This window comes from Perognathus longimembris, chromosome 5 (genome assembly GCF_023159225.1).
Source record: "Perognathus longimembris pacificus isolate PPM17 chromosome 5, ASM2315922v1, whole genome shotgun sequence".
NCBI classification, from domain to species: Eukaryota; Metazoa; Chordata; class Mammalia; order Rodentia; family Heteromyidae; genus Perognathus; species Perognathus longimembris.
In genome coordinates this window covers 46,985,565-47,009,615 of record NC_063165.1, presented here as the reverse complement: position 1 = coordinate 47,009,615, position 24,051 = coordinate 46,985,565, and the positions used below count along the sequence as shown (strand labels likewise).

Here is a 24,051-nt window from a genome sequence, read left to right as displayed (position 1 = left end):
CAAGTTCTACACAGAATTTCCTTGCCCTATGTGTTCAGACAGCTCTTTTATCCTATAAATTAGTCACGATTCCCATACCTTCTGCTATGTTTTTGTTCAGTGTTCACTCTCCTGACCTATGTTTCTCCTTCACTTCTCCTCATTTCTCTAACTCTTTCCCATGGATCCTAGGCTATCTCCTGTGTGGATTCTGTCTGAACTGTAAATCTCAGCAAGTATTTCACTTAGCTTGTCACTTAATGAACCACTTACTAATCTTGCGTCATTTTACTCTCTTATCTTTTCTACATACATCATTCCTCCTCACTTCTTTCTGAGCCTACCTCCTATCTACCTGGACTTTCTGCCTCATATGTAGTCGAGGTTTCTCGGTATCTATCTTTGCCCATGTATCTGAATGACCTATTATGTCTTTCCCTTCTTATACACTGTGTTTCTGACCATTCTCTGGAAGTAATATTCCTACTGTCCTGCTTCTGTTATCTACAAGGCCACTGCTACTTGTGCAATCAAACATCTCTTCCCAATTTTTCAATCCATGTTTGATGCAGTCATTTAATCCATGCCCTCTGCTGTTGTCTTTGTGTTCCTTTCCTTGTTCTCACTGTATGGCTACTTCATAAGCTGCCCTTTCCCACAGTCCTTTCTTCCTGGCACCTGGGCCTGCTTACTTCTTGTTTGTCTCCTTGTTCCCACTTGCTACCACTTACTTGTTCTCCCATTCTGTGTCTTCTAAATATAGCCAATCCATCTATTTGTCTTGCTGTATTTTGAGGTCTCCTGCTACAGCTGCAAGTAATTGGTTTCTTCTACTTCTATTTCTGCATTCACTGATGTTACTTTTTGTACCATGTACTGTTTGTCTTGATTTTAACCATCCCTAGTTGTTCTATCCATTGTCTTTTGGGGTTTCATTTTTTTCATTTAGATAAATATTATTTTACATGATCAGAGGCACAGAGGCACTGTGCCTTTGTGCTCCTGCCCTAAACCTATCCTTCTTTGGTATCATTATCTGTTGTCTTTTGAAAGGCTGTGTGGTTGCCTTCACTGTAATCGGATTCTTTTTACTTTAGTGTATGCTGGCTTTTTGAATTTTGTTTTCCCCCCAATATTCACTTTTCTTTCTCTTCTCTCTGATTAGTTTTTGTTTTTGTGCTTACTCTCTACATTTCCAATCTATCCTCTCTCACTCATTTGTTTCCCTCCTTCAAATGCCTCTTGAATCCTCAGCCAACTTCCTTGTCCTATTATGCTGAGCCTGCTCTCCAGACAGCTCTGTCCCAAATTGTGTCTCCCTGACTTAGTTAATCCTGCTTGGGAGAAACAAAAAAAGGCATGGTTCTAAAGCTCTCACCTGGCCAACTACATTATAACTTTCCTTCATCCAGAATGTGACTAAATGACTTGTTCACTCTTTCTGATGTTACTGTTTCTCTTTATACATAATCCTGAACATGGTTTTCAACATACTCATGAATGCATAAAAAGTATATGTCAGGGGCTGGGGATATGGCCTAGTGGCAAGAGTGCTTGCCTCGTATACATGAGGCCCTGGGTTCAATTCCCCAGCACCACATATACAGAAAACGGCCAGAAGTGGCGCTGTGGCTCAAGTGGCAGAATGCTAGCCTTGAGCAAAAAGAAGCCAGGGACAGTGCTCAGGCCCTGAGTCCAAGGCCCAGGACTGGCCAAAAAAAAAAAAAAGTACGTCAGTTTGATAATAAAAATTTGAGGAAAAAAAAAAAAGTATATGTCATAGAGAAAGACAAGAAAACTAGAATAAATAGGACAATTATAATAAATAGCAGGAAAAAACATTCCAAAGTCTTTTGTTTTCAGTTTTCTGGTACAGAAATTCAAGGTAGATTTTATTTCAGTTTGAGGCAATAGACTTTTTTAATTTAATTTAAATTTTTTTTTTTTTTTTTGGCCAGTCCTGGGCCTTGGACTCAGGGCCTGAGCACTGTCCCTGGCTTCTTCCCGCTCAAGGCTAGCACTCCGCCACTTGAGCCACAGTGCCGCTTCTGGCCGTTTTCTGTATATGTGGTGCTGGGGAATCGAACCTAGGGCCTCGTGTATCCGAGGCAGGCACTCTTGCCACTAGGCTATATCCCCAGCCCCTTAATTTAATTTTTTGAATGACATTAAGATTTTGAACTCAGGGGCTGGGGATATAGCCTAGTGGCAAGAGTGCCTGCCTCGGACACACGAGGCCCTAGGTTCGATTCCCCAGCACCACATATACAGAAAACGGCCAGAAGCGGCGCTGTGGCTCAAGTGGCAGAGTGCTAGCCTTGAGCGGGAAGAAGCCAGGGACAGTGCTCAGGCCCTGAGTCCAAGGCCCAGGACTGGCAAAAAAAAAAAAAAAAAAAAAAAAAAAGATTTTGAACTCAGGGCTTCAGGCCTTGTACTTACTAGGTAAGTGCTCTATCACTTTAGTCGTTCTTCCAGCCCTTTATGCTTTAGCTATTTTTTCAGACAGGGTTTCCCATTTTTTTCCAGGACTGGTCTAGACTCTGATCCTCACATCTATACCCCTGTATAGCTGTGGTTCAAAATACATGCAAACACACCCAGATATTTTTGCTGAGACAGGGTCCTGCTTACTTTTTGCCTGGGCTGGCTTCCAACTATAATCCTCCCCATAACTGTCTCCCAAGTAGATGAGATTTCAGGGATTACAAGTAAGAATCAATGCTCGCAGACCAAGAAAGCATGTTTTAAACATTTTTCAAGAACATACTTTTAACCACAGAGTTAACTCTACACATTTTATTTTACCTTCACTACAGACACAAATCTTAAATCACCTGCCAATGTGATGTGCCACTAAGGAAAATCTAGATAAGAGACATCTACATTCATTTCTTCTGTATATTTACATTTCTTCTATGGAAAGAATGTGCACATTTTAATCAAAGTTGACCAAGATAATAATGGTTGAATGTTTTTTAAACTGTTTAATAAATTTTAGAACTTTCAGAAGATAAAATTTATAAGAGCACTATATTATATCAAAATGGATTCTTTGGGGAGAAATAAGAGTACTAGAAATAGAACTAAGGGCCTTGTACATGCTAAGCATGTGCTCAACCACTGAGAAGTAAATCTGGCCTTTCCAAACTACATTTTCAAAGATCTTTAGTATTAAGTGTAAATGGTGATAGAAAAGAGAAGATTAAACAAGGAATTCCTTGAGAAAGAGAGAAAAACCCATCACCAATGGGTGACCTGCTGAAAGGTTAAAATTGTCCATCAACTCCTAGATTAGGTTTGCTGATTACTGCACATGTAGTATCTGACCTAGGACATTACAATTTAACTGGTGACAGTAACTAAATCCCATATTAAAACAAATATTCAAACAAAAACATGTCTCTGCACTCTTGGACACTTGATGGTTCTTTTTTTATACTTGGAGAAGGATGGATTATTATGTCCTTGGGCCAGGATGGGCTATTATAGAACTTAGAGAGCACCTATAATACAAAAAGGCCAAGTCAATTCTACTCCAAGATGTGATATCCAGGTAGTGGATATAACAGATGCTTGATGGGGCCACCTGAGTCAAGGTAATATCTTCAAATCTAGCCCCAATAACAATTCCCAACTACATAAAAGACCTTTACTTTGTTATGGGTAGCAGCTCTAGGAACTCTATTCTATCTTTCTGTGTGCCTCCATTTCCTGCCACCCTCTTCCTTGATGATCAGACTATCAAGTTTTCTTTTTCTTGATCAATTCATTTCCCTTACTTCCTGATTCTTTGTCATTTCTAGAGTCACGATCATACCTAACAAGATAACTTGATCACAGAGTATTGCTATTGGGCTTCTGGTGTTGCTGCACCACTAAAACTAAAACTTGCCTGAGTTATGGAGACAGGGTTCCCGAAGATTCTGAAATAGGAGGTAGACTTTGGTAAAATGTGTTATAGTGGGAAGCATCCTGACAAACAGGATGAATAAAGGTAGAAAAAAAGTCTGAAACTATTGTTTTTAGGTAGAATGCAGTGTATGGATGTTTTTGTAAAAGCAATTTTTCACATAGGCTTGCTTCAAGGTTAGAGCTGCAGTATAACTTAGGTGGGCTGGATAAAAAGTTAAAAAACAAACTTTTGATGAAAGATCAAATGACAGTAACAAAAACTTAAGGCTACCTGTGATGTAGATGGTAGTCCCTGCTAACAGTGGCCCTTCTTGTCATTGTTTACTGACTTTATTCAAATACCAGGCGCTAGCTGCTCTAAAGAACTGAGACCTTTTCTAGCCCAAGAAGGTAGAATGCAATTAAGCTATGAAATAAACCAGTGTTGAATTATATGGCTCCAGAGTATCTCATCAAAGACTATGTTTTTTATTGTTCAATCTACTTCTAGTTGGATTTTCTCTTATTATAGGCAAAGACATTCTAATTGATACATGGAGTTAATCAGAAAACTCATAATAACTGGTATAGATACAAAGATTTCTGTATCTGGATTGTTTTTATGAAGGAAACTCATTTTGCACAAGACACTAATCTGAAACATCAGAAGAAATACTATAGTGAGAGCAGCTCTTAAAAACTGTTTGCCTGGACTGTCCAGCTCTACAGAAGGAATAGATGCCTAAAATTCACCTTGGCAATGGGGAGAAGGAGACTGAGAGAAAGGGTAGAGGTGAACATTCTCTGACTACAGTTCTCACCTATGCTTTTCAATACAACCACATTTTATGGTATGGCAGAACTAAAACTGCCTCTGTAATTCAAATCAAGTATCCTGACTAAAGAAAAAGGGGAAAAAAGTGGGGTGGGGGCCGGGCTGGGGATATGGCTTAGTGGCAAGAATGCTTACCTTGTATACATGAAGCCCTGGGTTCAATTCCCCAGCACCACATATACAGAAAACGGCCAGAAGAGGCACTGTGGTTCAAGTGGCAGAGTGCTAGCCTTGAGCAAAAAGAAGCCAGGGACAGTGCTCAGGCCCTGAGTCCAAGGCCCAGGACTGGCCAAAAAAAAAAGGAAACCACTGTTAAAAGTATAAACCCTCAAGAAACCTAAATTTAAAATTAAGGCCAGAAACTGAGATTTGAGGACTGTGATTCAAAGCCAGCCCTGGGAAGTCTGTAAGATTCTTATCTCCAAATAATCACCAGAAAACTGGAAGTGGAGCTATGGATCAAAGTGGTAGAACACTAGCCCTAAGCAAAAGAGCTCAGGGACAGTACCTAGACCCTGAGTTTAAGCCCTACAACTGACAAAAGAGGACTATGGCAAGAAGTGTGTAAATGTTTTCAAGTCGGAAATAATATGCTGTATGTCAAAAACACTGCAGACTTTACAATTTTAAGTAGGGAAATTCAAACATCTCCAAGTGGCACAAGTACTGTAGGACTGGCCAAGAGTTGGCTGAGTTGCTTCAGGTTCAAGCAGAGTAAGTAGTGGAAGTTAAACCTGACTGAAGATTTTGCCAAAGACCCACAATGTTTTCTATTTAGTACAAATACATTTCATCACAAGTACAAGTTATTAAACAAACGTGGAAGAGCTCAGAAGCTGTATGACATACTCTTTAGTGTGCTGGTAGGTTACTTGTCCAATCTTGCTCCTCAAAGTTAAAACAAGGGACAATTTAAAGAGCGCTCTCCACGGAGCACAGGGCCTCCACTTACCTCTGTTTCAGGGCTGGGATTTCTGTGGGTTCTGGCTCAAGTATTTCATAGGCCAAGTTCACATCTTCTGTCTCCCGAAGCAATGCATAAATGGGCTCAATTTGTTCATTAAACCTTGCCAAAAGTGTGCGTGCATCTTTTTTGGGCATTGCTGATTCATCCTCTTCTACCTCTGTATGGCAAAAAGTACAGTGGAAAGTTCCTACAGAGAAAAGAAAGTCTCAGGTTAGGAAGGTGAAATCTTCAGACAAGCTATTAGCAGAGCTAACCTCAACACCTTATTAGAGTATTCAAATATACTGAAATAATCTCACAGTGGATACCCATGTATCCACCATTTAGCTTCTACAATTATCATTTTACTACATTAACCATCTGTTTTGCTCATTTCTTCTTCATAGTTCTTTTGTATGCATTTCAAAATAATTTCATTCCTAACACATTTGTTTTTCTTTTTTGGGGGTGGGGAGGCTGGGGCTTGAACTCAGGGCCTGAGCACTGTCCCTGAGATTCTCTTCTGAAAGCTAGCACTCTACCACTTGAGCCACAGCACCACTTCTGGGATTTTCTGAGTAGTTTACTAGAGGTAAGTCTCACAGACTTTCCAAGCTGGCTTTGACCTGTGATCCTCAGTTCTCAGCCTCCTGAGTAGCTAGGATTACAGGTGGGAGGAGCCACCAGTGCCCCACCTCATTCCTGTTTTTAATCCTAATATTTTTAAGATATTTACATTTATTCTAACCCTCAGTTCATTTATTTATAGCTTGCCACTGTACTTGTATCCCTTGTCAAACAGTTTCCCTTTTACATGCTACCCAATTGGTTTCCTACTACAGGAAGAATCAAATAAACGCCTAAAACTAAAAGCTTCCAGTCATCCTGTGTGTCCCTATAGGGCTCTTTATGCTTATTAACCATTTGTATCTATCAAGTATAATCAATCCTTTATATTTTTCTCAATATCCCTAACATCCAACTTAGAACTACAATAATTTCTTCTAAGTCTCTAGATGTTTTCATATCCACAGCCTAAAAGGACTTCCTAAACATGGACCTTGCTTGAGTCTGTATGTTTTCCCTCTCCAATTTCCTAAACCATAACTCTGTCATCTCCTTTCCCTTCTCTATAGTCTATTTGATAGCTGAATTTCTAATGCTCACAGCATGAAATTTGAATTTCTCACCCTAACACTCAAGACCTTGAGGAATTTGACCTGAAGACATCATAATCTAGCCAGAGTCCTTTCTTTACATACCAAGGCAGGACAAACATCTGAGATTAGAAACTATTTATATCGTGCTGTTTCTAAAACAATTCCACATATACTTTTTTATTCATATACTAATCTTGTAAAGTGATATCAGAACTGAGGCTTTCAAGAATTTATCCAAAGTCACACAGCTAGAGAATAGAAAAATAACAGCTGTTAACATATCTGAGTGTTTATAAAGTGTCAGGTGTTGCCAGACTCTGAGACTGGTATTATTATGGCCCATTTAAGTCTGTATTATAGAAGATGCAATGAGCTCAGTAATTTTCTCAAGATCATACAACTACTAGCTAAGAGGATGGGGTAGGAAGCAAATCAGTTCAAACTACTATGCTACAACTCATATTCTTAAATATCACCTAACAGTCTGTATCAGTAGCCACTTGATTTCCAGTTTGGTTTTTATTCACAATATCAAGGCTATGCATCTTCCCTTTCTGATTCAATTTACTTGAGGGATTAAAAGAGATCATATGCATACTTGGTGCAGGGCACTTAGTAAGAACTCAAACACTCAGCTTTGAAAGATTCATGTGTGACTGATACACAATCCATCTTAACCTCTCTTCCTCAGGTACAGAATAAACCAAACCAGATATTTCTGTTTCAGTGTAACACTTGATCCTATTGATATATTCCCAGTAATAAGCAATAATATTCCCAATAATAAGCAAACTCTTTATCCATATTCCTTTCCCAAAACATTTTTCTTCCATCTTCCAGTTGTCTAAAAATTACTTAATTTTCTTCCTTTCTTCCTTCCTTTCTGTTTTGCCAGTCCTGGGCACTGTGCCTGAGCTTCATTTTGCTTGAGGCTGGAACTTGAGCCACAGCACTGCTTCCAGCTTTTTCTGTTTATGTGGTGCTGAGGAATCGAACCCAGGGCTACATGCACACTAGGCAAGCACTCTACCACTAAGCCACATTCCCTGCCCTAAAAAATCGCCTTATTTTCTACATCTACCACAAACAAGTAAGAGAGGGAGGGTAAGAGAGAAAAGGGAGGAAGAGAGTAAGAGTGAGGGGGAGGGGGAGGGAGAGAGAGACAGAGAGAAACATCCACTTCCAGGTTGGAGGTGGCTTAGCACTTCTAAGCAGGCTGTGGTGTTTGTCAAACTGAATCTCACAGCTCATCATCATCAGGTAGGGTTCTCTGTAACCATGATGGGAGTGATACCGAGCCAAAACACTGTAGTCATGATGACAAATACTCTGTATAAACTACAGAAAAACATCCCAGCAAGCCCAAGTAACTGCTGTTTCTTTACCAATTACAACTTTAGCCTTGTCTTACTCATCTCATCTTACAGGTAAGAGACATAAAAATACCCAGTCACAGAAGTATTTTTATTTTTGGACATTGCCCAGTTCAAGGTAAATATCCCCTAATTTTCTCAAAAATTACCCAACAGGGGCTGGGAATATGGCCTAGCGGCAAGAGTGCTTGCCTTGTATACATGAAGCCCTGGGTTCAATTCCTCAACACCACATAGATAGAAAAAGTCAGAAGTGGTGCTGTGGCTCAAGTGGCAGGGTAGCTAGCCTTGAGCAAAAAGAGGCCAGGGACAGTGCTCAGGCCCTGAATCCAAGCTCCAGGACTGGCCAAAAAAAAAAAAAAAGTAATTAATTAATAAAATTTAAAAATTAAAAAAAATTACCCAACAAAAGTTTAAGTTCTCGAAGTCTATCTAGCACCACCTTACTAAGACACTTTAGAATGGCTTCTTTTGTTAGAACATTCATGAATTTAATTTTACTATAGGCATATATAGCATGTCTTTGACTAAATCAACTGGACAAGAATACTACTTACCAGAATAAAGAGAGGAAGAACAAGTTCCTTTTTCTTTGTAAGAAAAAGTTACCAAGTTATTTTATGTATCTGCATCAGTGTTGTTCCCACTGGCCATTAAAATGGATGTTATATGCCTACTTAATAAACTGCTGAGAGCTCAATAGAGAGCTCAATAAATACTAGAAATTTAGATATAAGAAACCATAAAATATAGCTAGTAACTGAAGGCAACATAGACCAGAGTATCCAAAGAGATTAACAAGAGTGAGGAGATAAGTCAAGTTATATATCCAATTAAAGAGAAATCCTTGAGAAACAGAAATAGTACAGCCACAGGTGTACCAAGAAGGTGTTTGAAAGTAATGCTAAGGACCTAATTTTTCAAGGCCAACCAGAACTAAAAACCAGAATTGATATTTAGTTACAAAGAACAAATAGTAACTTTGACTAGAGAGATTTTAGAAGATCTACTACCCTGCATTATGCTCTACTTGTTCAATGCAGTCTGTTTCCTTTTTCATTTATTTATTTATTTATTTTTTTTGGCCAGTCCTGGGCCTTGGACTCAGGGCCTGAGCACTGTCCCTGGCTTCTTCCCGCTCAAGGCTAGCACTCCGCCACTTGAGCCACAGCGCCGCTTCTGGCCGTTTTCTGTATATGTGGTGCTGGGGAATCGAACCTAGGGCCTCGTGTATCCGAGGCAGGCACTCTTGCCACTAGGCTATATCCCCAGCCCGTTTCCTTTTTCAATAGAAACATAAAGGTATAATTTATGGAGTTAAAAATGAACCATATAAACTAAGATCAAACACAAACACACCGTGCCTAAGAGGGTTTCCTTGTTTATTTTTTTTGTTTTTGTTTTGTTTTCTGTCTTGTTTGTCCATTTATCTGCCTTTGGGAAGGGAAGGGGGCACAGAAATGGAGAAATATTGGGTAAAAGAAATGCAGCAGTACTTAATAAACCCTATATTGAAACCTGTTGGTAGGCACAGGAGGGAAAAACTGGGAGAGAGGAAAAGGGTGACATTGTCCAAAAAAGAAATGCACTCATTACTGACTTATGAAACAGCTATTTCTCTGAACATCACCTTTATAGTAACAATTTAAAAAGTTTTAAAAAAAAAAGATTAAATACATTTCTCTGCATCCGCTGAATTTTAAATTAATTATCAATATGGGACTTGGTAAGGTATTGCTTACAGAGAACTGTCAAGGAGAACTAAAATGTACTTAGAAGACAAGTTATTCTAAAGCTTACAAGTTATCTAGTGTAGTAGGTTTTTGTTGTTTTTAAAAGAAGGAATCCCATTTCTCATGTGTCAAAGTGCCTAATACATAAACATAAGAGCATGTACTCTGGTTGGGGCACAAACAATTAACAGAGATAAGGGGCAATCCTCTAACCTTCCCATTACATGTTCACAGTGTTTCACAACAGGCACACTGTGCTACAGAGACTTCATTGCTGTTTTTTCTGCCCAGAATGCTTTCTCTCCAAATGGCCATTATCCTAATGTGCTTCAGTTCTTTCCTCAAAAGTCACTTCACTATGGCATCCCTACCCAATATGATCTAAAATTTCAACCCTGTCCTATCTACTCCAACAGCCCTATCCTTTCTTTTGCTTTCCTTTTCCTTGATATTGTTACTATCCAGCTTATTACATTTGATTATATCTAGTTCATTAGTTTCCTTATCTTAAAAAATGTTAATACTGCGGCTGGGGACCAGTGGCTCATGATTGTAACTCTTGCTATTCCAGAGGCTGAGATCCGAGGATCACAGCTCGAAGCCAGCAATGGCAGAAAAGTCCGAGAGACCTGTATCTCCAATTAACTACCAAAAAGGCTGTAAGTGGAGCTTTGTCTCAGGAGGTGGAGTGCTAGCCTTGAGCAAAAAAAAAAAAGCTCAGGAACAGAGCCTAGGCCCTGAATTCAAGCGCTAGGCCTGGCACCAAAAAAAAAAAAAAAAAAGATGAAGAAAAAGAAAAATGTTATACTTGAATTACAGAAAAAAAATGTTTCCCCAAATACCCCACTATTTTTTGTTTGTTTCTTTTTGCCAGTCCTGGAGCTTGGACTCAGGGCCTGAGCACTATCCCTGGCTTCTTTGAGCCATAGCAACACTTTTGGCTTTTTCTACATATGTGGTGCTGAGGAATCGAACCCAGGGCTTCATGTATGTGAGGCAAGAACTCTACCACTAGGCCATATTCCCAGCACCAAACCACACTACTTTAAAAACAGTATGTATTTCAAACTTCAGCTTTAAATAAATGAACATGTTTGTCAGTGCAGCTCATGCTAATAAAATATTAATGCTTTTATTTTTTGTGGGGGGAAAAGGGAAAGACAAAGGGAGAAGAAAGAGAACACATCATTTTATAGGAGAATCCTGGGATGACAATCCATTAACTGGAGCATATTTATATATTCAAGCAAAAAAAGAACTTATGGCCATAAGGACTCTGAATTCTAGAACAATCTAGATAGTTCACGAGTTACTTGTAGAAGAGGTTTTTTCCCATAACATACCAACTCTATGTACAGTTGGTCAATGGCCTTCTCGTGTTACTATATACAGACTAGGGCTTGGAGACCTGGCTTAAATAGTGACCCTAGCCACTGCTAAGGCCAGGAGTAATACTGAAGCTAGGTCACAGAGACCCAATTAATATATGGTAATATGCAAGTGTCATGTGAAAACTACACACATAGTGGGTATGTTACAAGAAAAACACCTTAAATGTAAAAGGAAACCAAATAGTTTATAATGGCCATCAGCATGCCCATCCTTGATGCTCGGCAAGGTGACATTGTCTTCACTACACTGAATGTTAAAACAAACATACTTCGGAGGGAGATGTTATTTTTATTATACCAGGCAGTAAGCAAAACATGTTCTTTTGCTCGGAAGAGAAACAATATCTTTATCTTCCAAGGCTGCTTGTTATATAAACATCCTTGAAAAGGAGTCCAGAAAATAGGTAGTTAGTCAGTACCTCTGTAGAGGACTTGTATAACATGAGACCTAGGGAGAACTGTAATTACCATGTCTGGCAATTGTTACCAGAGCAAAACCTAGGCTGTCATCTCTGAGTCCTATGTTTATCACAAAAACACAAACTGTAAATGAGAAGCAGCTTGTCAAAAGTCAATGTGAAAATGTGACATTTTTTGGAAGATGACTTCAGACTAATTTACCATACTACAATCATTTTAGGAATATCATTTAGAAATATAAATCAACTTTCCCCAAATCAGCAGGGGTGGTGGGCTACAATAAGGCCATGGAAACTCAGTGCACAGCATGTTCTAAGCCTACCTACCCATGACAACCCTGTCAACAAGAAGCTTTAAGTCTAATAGAGAAGTAAGGTATCTGGAGCTCAGCATGATCAGTGTAAAACTAAAATACACAAATGTTTCTGAGTTCAAAAACAGTGTCTTTAACGAAGGGTACAATGCAAGGCTGTAGATGAAGCATACCTTCTTGAGTTAAAATTTAGAGAATGAAAAACCATTATAGAGATCAAGGCAAGGGAAGGGGAGAAACAGAACTTTCTAGATCACAGAAGAAGTAGAGTGGGGGTGGGAATGTGGCCTAGCATACATGAAGCTCTGGGGTCGATTCCTCAGCACCACATACACAGAAAAAACTGGAAGTGGTGCTGTGGCTCAAGTGGTAGAGTGCTAGTCTTGAGCAAAAAGATGCCAGGGACAGTGCTCAGACCCTGAGTTCAAACCCCAGGACTGGCAAAAAAAAAAAAAAAGACTAAAAAATGATGCTAAATTATAATTTCGGTCTGGTAGGAATATAGCATCAAACACAAAGGTAAACCTAGCATTTACAAGAAACATTATGAACCTTGAATGCTAAGCTTCATTTTCTAATAAAAGAAAGCCATTAAAGAATTTTGGGAAAGAAGATGAGGCCATCAAATCTAGTATTTACAAATGTTGATTTGCTTTAGTGGCATTAATACTCAGGCCTGAACCTAGAAATAGTCATTCAATAGGTCCTGATGATACTCAGGAATGTGAACTTCAAGATGCTATAAGGAATTCTGATATATACTCTTGGTAGAGAATAGCTGTTAGGTAATCAGTAGTATCAAACAGTTATTCTTGGAATTAAACCAGTCAATACCAAGTTGTATGACAAAATTTACTACTCAAGACCTAGTGAAGAACTTAGATGGAATCTCAATGCCCTGCACAATCTTTTCCACATACAAGATCAAGGCAAAAATAAGAGAACATGCAAGCTAGGTGGGAAAGGAGAAAAAATAAAGGCTACAAAGATTCTATATGTAAAGCTGAGTTCAAAAATACCTTATTTGGGGGCTGGGGATATGGCCTAGTGGCAAGAGAGCTTGCCTCATATACATGAGGCCCTGGGTTCAATTCCCCAGCACCACATATACAGAAAACGGCCAGAAGTGGCGCTGTGGCTCAAGTGGCAGAATGCTAGCCTTGAGCAAAAGGAAGCCAGGGGCAGTGCTCAGGCCCTGAGTTCAAGGCCCAGGACTGGCAAAAAAAAAAAAAAAAAATACCTTATTTGGGCTAAGAATATGGCTTAGTGGTAGAGTGCTTGCCTTGCATGCATGAAGCCCTGGGTTCGATGCCTCAGCACCGCATAAACAAACAAGCAAACAAAAAAAACCCGTATGTGTTTGATCATCTAGACTGACGAAGTGCAAAAGAAACTATTTCACAAATATTCCCTTGTATTAATTAGAGGAGAGTCTGTGCAAATCTAAAATGCAAAGGAATGGAGATTTAGAGACCTTAAAGTTACCAATCACAAATTGAAAAACAAAATGAAACAACAAAACCAAGCCTGAATTCAAACAAAACTTGTCTGACTTGCTGACTAACTTGGTGAATTCTGAATTATACAACTCTTGCTCAATATATCATCAAGTTATAGTTTAGCAAACTTTTCACATGTATTTATACAAGTCCTCTCCTTTAAAAACAGAACAGATACAAAGAATTTAGTAACAAAATTAAGTGCCTATCATGTTTCCCTTTTACTGAGATGAGTCTTACTACCAGGTTTTCCAGAAAGATCAAAATATATCCAGTTGCAGAAAACAGACATTGAAAATAGGCAAGATGATTTAGGACTCTCCTAATGAAGGTAAGTTATTAATCTAAAAGAGGAGAAAAGAAAAGGAGACCAAATGGTGAAGAGGAAGATGCGGATAGGGAAAAAGGAAGAGTCCTATACCTTTTTAATTTTAGCTTTTCTTCAAAAACAAAAAGAAAAACCCAAAACCAGAGGTGGAGAAAGATAAAGTTTAGAATTAAAGACAGAAACAACAGAACAAAAAAGTTAGGATTAACAAAAGTCTGAAAACCTAGAAGAAAAATTAGGGGGTACCTGTTCTGTGGGACAAGGCTTTCAACTTAACTATGCTTCTGATATGTTAAATCATATATTCTTAATATGTGATTTGAATTGTGTAAGTATTCAACAAAGAAAATCATAACACAAAAGTAAAAAAAAACTGTTTATCCTTTCATTTGACAAGGAAGTGCTTTGGAAATTTGTGGGGAAAAATGACAGAGATATAAAATAAGATTATAGGTAAGAGATATTATGAGTCAAATCTCCAAACAATTAAATATTTAAAGAGAATATTTCCCTCTTAATTCCAGTATATTCAATAAATATACTATCAGCTGATGCCCATAATTTGTTGTCAAAGATTTGCCAAAGGTATTAGCTGTGACTGGCATATTATTCAGTTATTTTCCTCCTACTGGTCCCCACACACAAAAAAGAAAAAGCCAAATTGCTTTGACAGAGCTCAGTGCTGCAGTACTGTGTTAATCAGGTTGCAGCCCATGACCTCAAGGCTGGCCAAGGAATGGGGAGGATCAAATTGCTGCTGCAGAACCCTCACCCCAAAATGTCCTAAAGAGTTGCTAACATTCTGCTTCCCTAACAACAGCCAATCTTCTTCAGAGCTGCCTCCCTGGAGCTTGCACCCTAGATAGCAGTTAAGACAAATAAGCAAATAAATATCAAGTATTGATGAAAACTGTAGGAAAAAAGCAGAGAAAGATAAAGAAACAAGAAGATGAAAGAAAGGGGTAGTGTTCCATTAAACAGGACATTCAAGGGAGGCATCTCACAAGTCTGTGAGTGGAGACTTCAAAAAGTAAAAAGGAAGCTAGCCATGCAGATATTTGGGCAAGGAGAAAGAGCATGCATAAAGGCAAGTCAAGCGAAAGCATGCTTGGTGGTGGCAGGGTACATTCCCTATTTCTGGCTGTGGACATGCAAGTAAGCAATAGAAAGTCTCCCAGATATGAAGGCGGTAGGGTAGGAGGAATAGATAAAATCCCTTATAAACACAAAATCCTTTTAAGTCAATGTTAAGGACTGACTTTTCAGAATAAGGGAAGCAAGTTTTGGAGTTCTGAAGATAAACAAGGTGATATGGCCTGATGTGGTTTTTAGAAGAATCACTGCCTACTAGCTATGTGTTTTTTTTACTAGCTATTTTTTGAAAGCTCATCAAATCCTTTGTTACAAGTTTTATAATTCAAAATGTTTGGAGGGATATATATTGAAATGTTGAGTCAATGCTCAAGTTTCAAAAAGTCATCTTTTATTCTAATTTTCAAAGTTCATTTTCATCAAGCAAATGCCTTCTCTTTAATTAGACAAAGGGAAATATGTGGAAAAAGAATAGCTTTGTCTATAAAATATACGACAGCTATATAATTATATATTTCACATAATTATTTTACCTATAATAAAAAGTTTGAAAAATTATCTTTTAATAAAATAATTCACTGAAAAACACACAACAAGGCAAAAACATTTGTACATGTAGAAAGTCAGAGGTAAAGGAGGTTGTTTTGGGGAAAAAAAAGCACAAGATCTCAAATGTGTATTAATGATGCATTTAATCCAACTCTATCCCCCAAATTCAATTTATCAATAAAATTGGCTTCTGTCTTCCTTCAAATGGACTTTCCTAGATTTGGTCTAACCACATATTATTCCTAGATTCTGAAACTCATTATAAAGAGGGAAAATGTACTATGCCTGGGGGCAGAGGAAAATAATGACAAATTGAAATATAGCACTTGGATGCTTGCAATAAAATTTCTAAATTAGGCTTAAATCTAATCAAATCCCAGCATGCAGTGGGCAGGCAAAAAGTCTGTAGTATTGATGTGAATATTTGAAAGAAAATACTATTTGCCAGAATCAAAACTAAAAAGCAATTCCTTATAATAAACGCTTAATGTCAGCATTTTTAAAAGTCCACAGAAATAGGCTGGGAATATGGCCTAGTGGCAAGAGCGCTTGCCTCATATACATGAAGCCCTGGGTTTGATTCCCTAGCACCACATATACAGAAAACGGCCAGAAGAGGTGCTGTGGCTCAAGTGGCAGAGTGCTAGCCTTGAGCAAAAAGGAAGCCAGGGACAGTGCTCCGGCCCTGAGTTCAAGGCCCAGGACTGGCCACAAAAAAAAAAAAAGTCCACAGAAGTTTAAAAGGACAAAGCTCTCAAATTCTCAAGATCAAAAGCAGCAAAATTAAAACAATTAAGCCTCAAGTAAAGGTTAGGGAGACAAAGGAGCAGATGAGGAAAGACCCTTGTTGTTCCTTGCTATCTATTAACTTGTTTTTACAAATTCTTTTTTTTTTTGGGGGGGGGGGGGCAGTTCTGGGCCTTGGACTAAGGGCCTGAGCACTGTCCCTGGCTTCTTTTTGCTCAAGGCTGGCACTCTGCCACTTGAGCCACAGCGCCACTTCTGGCCGCTTTCTGTATATGTGGTGCTGGGGAATCGAACCTAGGGCTTCAGGTACACAAGGCCACTCTTGCCACTCGGCCATAATTCCAGCCCTGTTTTTACATATTCTTTTAACTTATTCTAATAATTATCTCTCCCACCCTCCCAAATTCACACCTCTGAGATTTCCAGTGTAACTAACTGTCTAATTAAGCAATCCTAAACTTAAAAGACTGAGAACTCAGTGACTGAACGAATGCTATATTGCTTTTGTCTGTCCTTGCTTTTTAGAATTTCAGATACTGAAAACTCTGCTTACATCTCCTGCCTTAAGTATTAAGCGTAGCTTTCTTTACCAAGGAAAACTAAACAAATGTCAGCCTTTACTAGTTTCAATACCAAGATTACATGAGTAAGTAGCTCAGAACTCATCAATAGCAGAGGTCTGTTTCCATTGACTTAAGTTATTGACTTGGTTTAGCTATTTAAGGACTTCTTTATGTGAATCCTAAAACTTATTCTGTCTTTTCAAATGAGCCACACAAAGTGAAAGAATTCTCCTGAAGGCTGTCATATTCTTCCTAACATCACTCTAAAAGCTCCAGTCAATATATATACTCCTAGATTATGTGATTACTTTGTAAGGTCCTCCTAACTCACACCCACACAGACATCGACTGATAAGTTAACTATATATTCTATAAATTCTTATTTTAAGATTTTATTAAATGCCTACTTATTTTCTTTTTTAAAAACTTCAATTATCTCTTTCTCAAAGTTTACAGTAGGATCTATAGTCTCTAGGTTAATTTAGTGACTGCCAAACTATTTTTAATTTAAACCCCTAGCAATTTTATTTCATCCATAATAAAACTACATGGTACATACGCGTTTATAAAAGCTGTAAAACTACATTTTTGACAACATTCTTACTGCTGAGAAACAGTATTAAAATGTAATAGATACAAAGGTATTCAAAGGATCTTATCTACAACAGCAAAAAAAAAAAATAGATTTATCAAAGTGAAAGTGTGGACAGGAAAACAGGGGAAGTCAATCTATTACAATCAGACCTATATATTTTGAGCTGGGCACCAGTAGCTACTCTAGAGGTTAAAACTGAGGAGGATACACTTTCAGACCAACCTAGTATGAAGCCCTGAATTCAAACTCTAGTACTGCTCCCGTGAATTTTGAACACAAAAAGAAACTGGAGTTTGGTATGCTAAGGAACCAAGACATCACCTAGTATTCCAAGCTATCATTACAATTATAGCTAATATGAAAAAGGCTGATGTTTTGTGGGTGTTTTTTCTTTTCTTTAAATTCTCTCTGACATTATGGTTTTAAAATTAAAAGTGGAAAACACAAAGCTATTTCCATATCATCTAACCTTAGCATCTAAAAAGAGAACAAGACATGCTGCTGAACTTAGAAGTGTCATTAATTAAGTCACCCATGGCTGAGACTGCTAAAATAAAAATACAAGTCTATTTACGTAGTCAGAAAGCTTGCTAAATCTAAAATATGCATTTATGAACCAGAAGATGCTATTTTGCTTATATGAAGAATTTCACATCATGTTATTTTTGTTTTGATTGTATGAATCCCATATTTCAGGAACTAAACCTAAAACAGCTTGTTTTGCCTGATTATTAGGCTTCCAAAACCAGGGACTGGTGGTAAAGGCCAGAGTATTCCTTCCATTTTAATAAAATAAAGGACCTATACATATCAAGTGTTACCTATTTTGTTAAAGGTAGGGATACTAAAGATCTCTAAGGAGAATGGCAAATATGGAGAAAATCTATATTCCTTTAAGGAGAAAAAAGGTAGGAAAAAGCTATAAAATAAGATCATTGGTCTATATATACGAACTCATGCTAGTGAAAACAACCATAACTGAGCTCAGCCTTGAGTCCCAGAATTTCTAGGTGCTTCTCAGGTCATCTAAGCATCACTTCTCTTTGTCCAGTGACAGAGGGCAGCCATACAATTAAGAACTTTTGATCAGAGCAACAGTACAAAGTCTAGGTTTTAAAACAAACTTCTAAATGTTCCCTAGTGGCTAAGATAAATCTGAACTGTTAGAGAGAAATGGAGATAGAAGCTCATCCATTATTCCCCATCACCTGGCCCGAAAAAAGGCCAGAAATAGTATCAATCCCCAATAAGCAGCCAGAAAAAGGGATGAGCTTGTAGAAGATTTGAGTTTAGAATGAAAACTACAATCTGCTTATTTAGACAGTGCCTAGTATTAACAGAAAAAGTTCTTTGTTCCCCTGAAATGTACAAAAAATATATATCCTTTTCTTCATAATGAAGACAGAAGAGATGACAACTGAGCGGAAACAGAATGGAAGCAAAGAGAAAAAGACAAAGATTTCTAAGGAGAGCATAAAGGGGTGGGTGGGGGGTTATCATTGTATACATAGTTTAAAAAAAATCTTACCAGAATTGACAAGCAAATAAAGGCTAGTATAAATTGATCAGTAGATTTTGTCCTTAAAGGAATAGACAATGATAGCCAAACTATAATTATAATGAAAGGTAGGTACATTCTCACACAAGGTTTCCTAATGATTATGAATTCTCACTCACAGTAACTTACAGACCTCACCATGGGAGAACATGGTCCCAAGTGAATACTAGTGTAGGCTGATCAGGGACCCACTCTGAGTACATCAAGGTTAAATGACTTTTTTTCTCTCTCTCTCATACTCATTCTTTCCCCTTCATTCAACTCTAGTCGTTATAGGGAAAATCTAGGTTTTTGTTCAGACTGGCCACAAAACAGCTGTCTTGGATTTAGCTGTCTTTCGTGCCCTTTACCCTATCTCAACTCACTGACTAAAATAATTCTGGCTACATTTGGGTATTAGACCAGCTTTTCCACAGGTTATCTGTTGATTACAAGTTTATTCAGAAACTACCCACAGATAAAACTTGAAGAGTAACATGAATATCTCCTAAATACTGATATAGTAATAGAATCCCCTTTTAGAAGGTCTCATGAAACTAAATAAGATTCAATCAATGAATGAATAGAGCAGAAGCATATTACTTCAGATTATCATCTACAAAGGACTGAGTGAATAATGTACCATAGCAGTCACCAAAACCAAAAACAATCTGTACTGTAAATGCCAGAAGTCTTAAGAACTTTCTAGTTTATTTTTGAGAGAGCTCCAGATGAATTATTATATACTGAAGCAATTCTTATAACCAATATGATTTTAAAACAATTTTAACCAAGATCTTTCTTTCCTAGTTGTCTTATCAACATCAGGAATTAGGTTCTAGTAAATAATAACAGAAATTTCCATTTCATCCACAATAACTACTTCACAGTAAATAAGAAAAGGTCACAGGCTCTAGTTCTAAATTAATACTGGGTTGTTTCCCATCTAAATTTCTTTTTAAACACTTTTTAAATGTACCATAAATAACTCAAAATTAGATAATTAAACATATACAAAAAATCTAAGTTTTTAAGTGTTTGATATGTGAAAATGTTTCATTTTCTCATATAAAACCTTTAAGTTAGGGGCTGGGAATATGGCCTATTGGCAAGAGTGCCTCTAATACAGGAAGCCCTGGGTTCAATTCCCCAGCACCACATACATAGAAAATGGCCAGAAGTGGCGCTGTGGCTCAAGTGGCAGAATGCTAGCCTTGAGCAAAAAGAAGCCAGGGACAATGCTCAGGCCCTGAGTCCAAGGCCCAGTATTGGCAATAAAAAATAAATAAATTAAAATTAAAATTTTAAGCTAAATGTAACCTTTACTCTTAAATTCTACCTTATGATAGAGGAAAAGTGGGTAAATGCAGTCATAATATTCAGTCATAAAATTCATAATATTCAGTCATAATATTCTTAACATTCAATATATGTATGTGAAAACTGAACCAAACAAATTGAGGGAGTGGGGATAAAAGAGATGGCAGAGAACAATGAAAGGGGTGATACCAATCAAGATCTTATAAACTGACATGTGGAACTGAAATTCCTTTGCACAACTACTTACATTTTAAAAGCAAAATAAAACAAAACAATGAAGCCATAAGAAAAGGATAATGTAATTTAACAGCTGTGAGTCTTTCTATAGATTCATACCATCTAGAAAATAACAGAAACGATCTACTGAATAATTAGTAAAACTTTTCTCTTTACTAGATTAAAAATAGGGCAAAATAACCATCTAACCCACACTTTAAAGTTTTTCATGTCAGACATAGCATATTTTTGGAAAATACATCTTTTGTCAATTATGTCAATGAAAGTCCTTCTTTGCCTCACTTAAGGTGAATTATATATGTTGTTGACAATCTCTTCCATTAATGCATGGTCAAGAGACACTAAATGCCCATTTGTTAACTTGTAAAGAATTTCCCTCCTTTTATCAGTCTAACTTAAGCTTTAGATCATAGCTCCTACTTAACTTCTGTAGGCCTTTCCCAAATCCACAGTACTCTTGCTCTCTCTTACTTTCTCAGAGTACTAAAATTTGAACTCAGGGTTTTGTGCTTGCTAGGCAAGTATTCGATCAGTTGAGTCACACTTCTGGCCTTTTTTGCTTATTTTTCAGATAAGGTTTTGTACATTTTGCCTAGGGTTCACTTCACCTGTTGTCCAAGTGGAATTAGAGATGTGTACCACCATGTCCATCTTGATTTCTGAGAAGGGCCTTCCCCAACATTTTTGCCTGAACTGGGCTCAATAGTGTTCCCTTTTAGTGTTACCTTTATTCCCCTCAAAGCCAGAAATACAAGAATACAATACCATGCTTAGTCTGAGGTAGGCACTCTTGATAGCATTTTATATTTTCATTAAGTATTTAAATACACTGTAATTATCTAGCAGTGGTTAGTGTGAGTAGGTGCTCAAATATTTGCTGAAACAATAGGTGAAAATTAAGTTGTCAGTATAACCTCAAAGTGGTATATAAATCAATCGTTCAGGTTAGGCTGCAGCAGAAATACAGGGTAAGGGTGGTAAGGAGAGGCTGAACAGTGAGGATGAAAAACCTTCAGGGATGGGTATATTCTCTGAACAGGAAAAACCTTCTCAAAATAGATGACAGCCATACTGAATGCTATATGTTCACTCACCATTATTGAACCATTCACATTTATAATGTACATGACTGCCTTAAAATTTAAATGAGTCAATTTAATAAAATAAGTGCAAATTTATCTCACTTGATTTACAAACTGTTCAAGGCTCACCTGTCATAGGATCAAAGAGCTGATTAGCTTCTAAGTCTGTAAAAGTACTACTACAGACAGGACATTTAAAGGAAGCCCGGTTGGTAGAATCTCTCTCATCCGTTTCAATCCTCCTTCTCATGTGGTCCAATTTGTACTTGACGACATTAACAAGAGTACGATAATTGATAAAATAGTAGTTATGACGAGTGGTTTTGCCATCTGCAGCAGTCTCTACCCTCATTCTGCACTTGATGAACTTGTCTCCCTTTAAATTATTCAAAACGGATCGAAGTTGCTTCCGATCAAACTTGAGCAGCTCCAGCATATCTTCTTCTTTCACGCAGGGATTCCGGATCAAGATGTCCAAGGCCAACACATGTTCAATGCCATAAAACCCCCGGATCACATACTTGGCTAACCTCTTCAATGCTGCTGGAACCTCGGTGAGGACATCTGGATCTGCCATCTTTCGTAGCAAACTTAACTATACTGAATGAGAGAGAGAGAGAGAGAGAGAGTCATAAATACAAGGACATGGTAATTATTTTAAATCTAGAACAGTTGCCTATTACTGGTAGTGTAGCTACCACTTATTCTTGAGAGTACCACATAGGTATTCAAATGTTGCTTTAAAGAACTTTTAAAACCTAAACATTTAACAAAGAACAGAATTTTTCTCTAGAGTATACAAAAGATTCCACCTAAAAAGCTTGACATATTTCTTAAATGAAGCTTTCACGGTCAACAGTGGTTTTTTTAAAAAAAAAAAAATCTATTTTCACTTTTAGTTGATCAAACACTTTTATTCATTTTAACTTCAAAATGTTTCTCTGACACAAAGCAATAGTTATACAAATGATTAGGAAAAGTCTTAAAAATAAGTTTGGCAGACATTTAATATGAAAATCTTATTCCAAAATAAATTCTATATATTCTAATACTACTCTTGCATATCTCTTTGGGATTATTGCCAACAGCTTTCAAATATTTCTGTTGTCAAAAAATTTTAACCATAGATAGGGGCAAGTACCTCACTCCTGTCATTCTATCTACTCAGGAGGCTGGGCTCTAAAGATCAAGTTAAAAGTCAGCCTAGGCAGAAAATTCCATGAGATCCTATCTCCAATTAACAATCAAAAACAAAACAGCTGGACTTGGAGGCATGGCTCAAGTGGAAGCACCCTAGCCATGAATGAAAAGATCAAGTGAGAGTATAAGTTCCTGAGTTCAAGGACCTAAGTTGGAAGTTCCGGGTTGCGTGTACACATATACATACATACATACATACACACACACACACACACACACACATACACACACACACATACACACACAAAACTTAAATAAGAATTTTAAGAAGTTCTGTTTCCTTTTCCTTATAACCATAGTGCTGTCTTTAAAACCTTACCATTGCTTACTAAAACCTACCAGTGCTTATTTTAAAACCTACAATGGAAGACCCACAGTTCCACAGGTTCTTCAGGCAGAAATTGTACCAAAGCAAATGAACAGTATTCTTGACTCTAAAACACCATTTATTATGTACAACAATGATATATTACATCAAGACCACTTTATTTCAGAAATAGAAACAAAAATTCTGTGAGACGCTCACTATCTCTGTGTACACTGGGAAGCCCCTGAAAACACAGCCGTTAACATATGTTTAAAATACTGTATCTTTACTTAAGTCAAAATTTTCTAACAAGCTTCTAGGATGTTTTACATAGGCATTCACAATAAAATCACAAGAACCTTTGACAAAAAAATTATTAGTTTGCAAGGAATTAATACTTAGACTCAAACTGCTTTTGCATCTAATTTCCCCATGCCAGTGGTCCAGGAAGCTGTCCTCTCAAAGCTCAAATTGGCATGTGGTTGTTAAGACTTTCATGTGACTGTTAAAAACTTGGGATCTGGAATTAGCCTATGTTTCAGTAGCTGTGTGAGCCTAATCAAATCCATCAAACAAATTCAAGTCATACTTTATTCTCTAAGAAAGATAACATGGGTGTTGGTAAGAATTTAAGTAAAGTGCTTAGAAAGATCTTGTTAACAAGGGCAGCTTCCATATCAATTTAATACATTTCCAATTTAAATGGTCAGGCTATCACAGACTAGATAGAATGAGGAATCATATTCAATTATTAATACTAGTTCAACTAAGGCTTTTATTTGAAATCAATCCTACAAAAAATTTTGTTTTAGCTGGGCGCTGGTAGCTCACATCAGTAATCCTATTTACTCAGGAGGTTGAGATCTGAGGATCATGGTTCAAAGCATGCTTGGGCAGGAAAGACTGTGAGACTCTTATTTCCAATTAACCACCAGAAAACTGGAAGTGGCACTG

General features: G+C 37.5%; 1 protein-coding gene across 4 annotated transcripts in view; it reads right to left on the bottom strand.

The window, feature by feature from the left end:
* Gtf2e1 (general transcription factor IIE subunit 1) overlaps nucleotides 1-24,051 on the bottom strand; it is a 34,865-nt gene that overhangs the window by 6,994 nt on the left and 3,820 nt on the right. For 3 of the 4 annotated variants that reach the window (XM_048346718.1, XM_048346716.1, XM_048346717.1), the window contains exons 2-3: nucleotides 21,720-22,190; nucleotides 5,658-5,859 (exon numbers count right to left, since the gene is read on the bottom strand). In XM_048346718.1, coding sequence (XP_048202675.1) covers nucleotides 5,658-5,859; nucleotides 21,720-22,167 — 650 coding nt within the window. In that variant the 5' untranslated portion in view covers nucleotides 22,168-22,190. The remainder of the gene's footprint in view (nucleotides 1-5,657; nucleotides 5,860-21,719; nucleotides 22,191-24,051) is intronic. The other variant, XM_048346720.1, reaches the window with a different exon arrangement.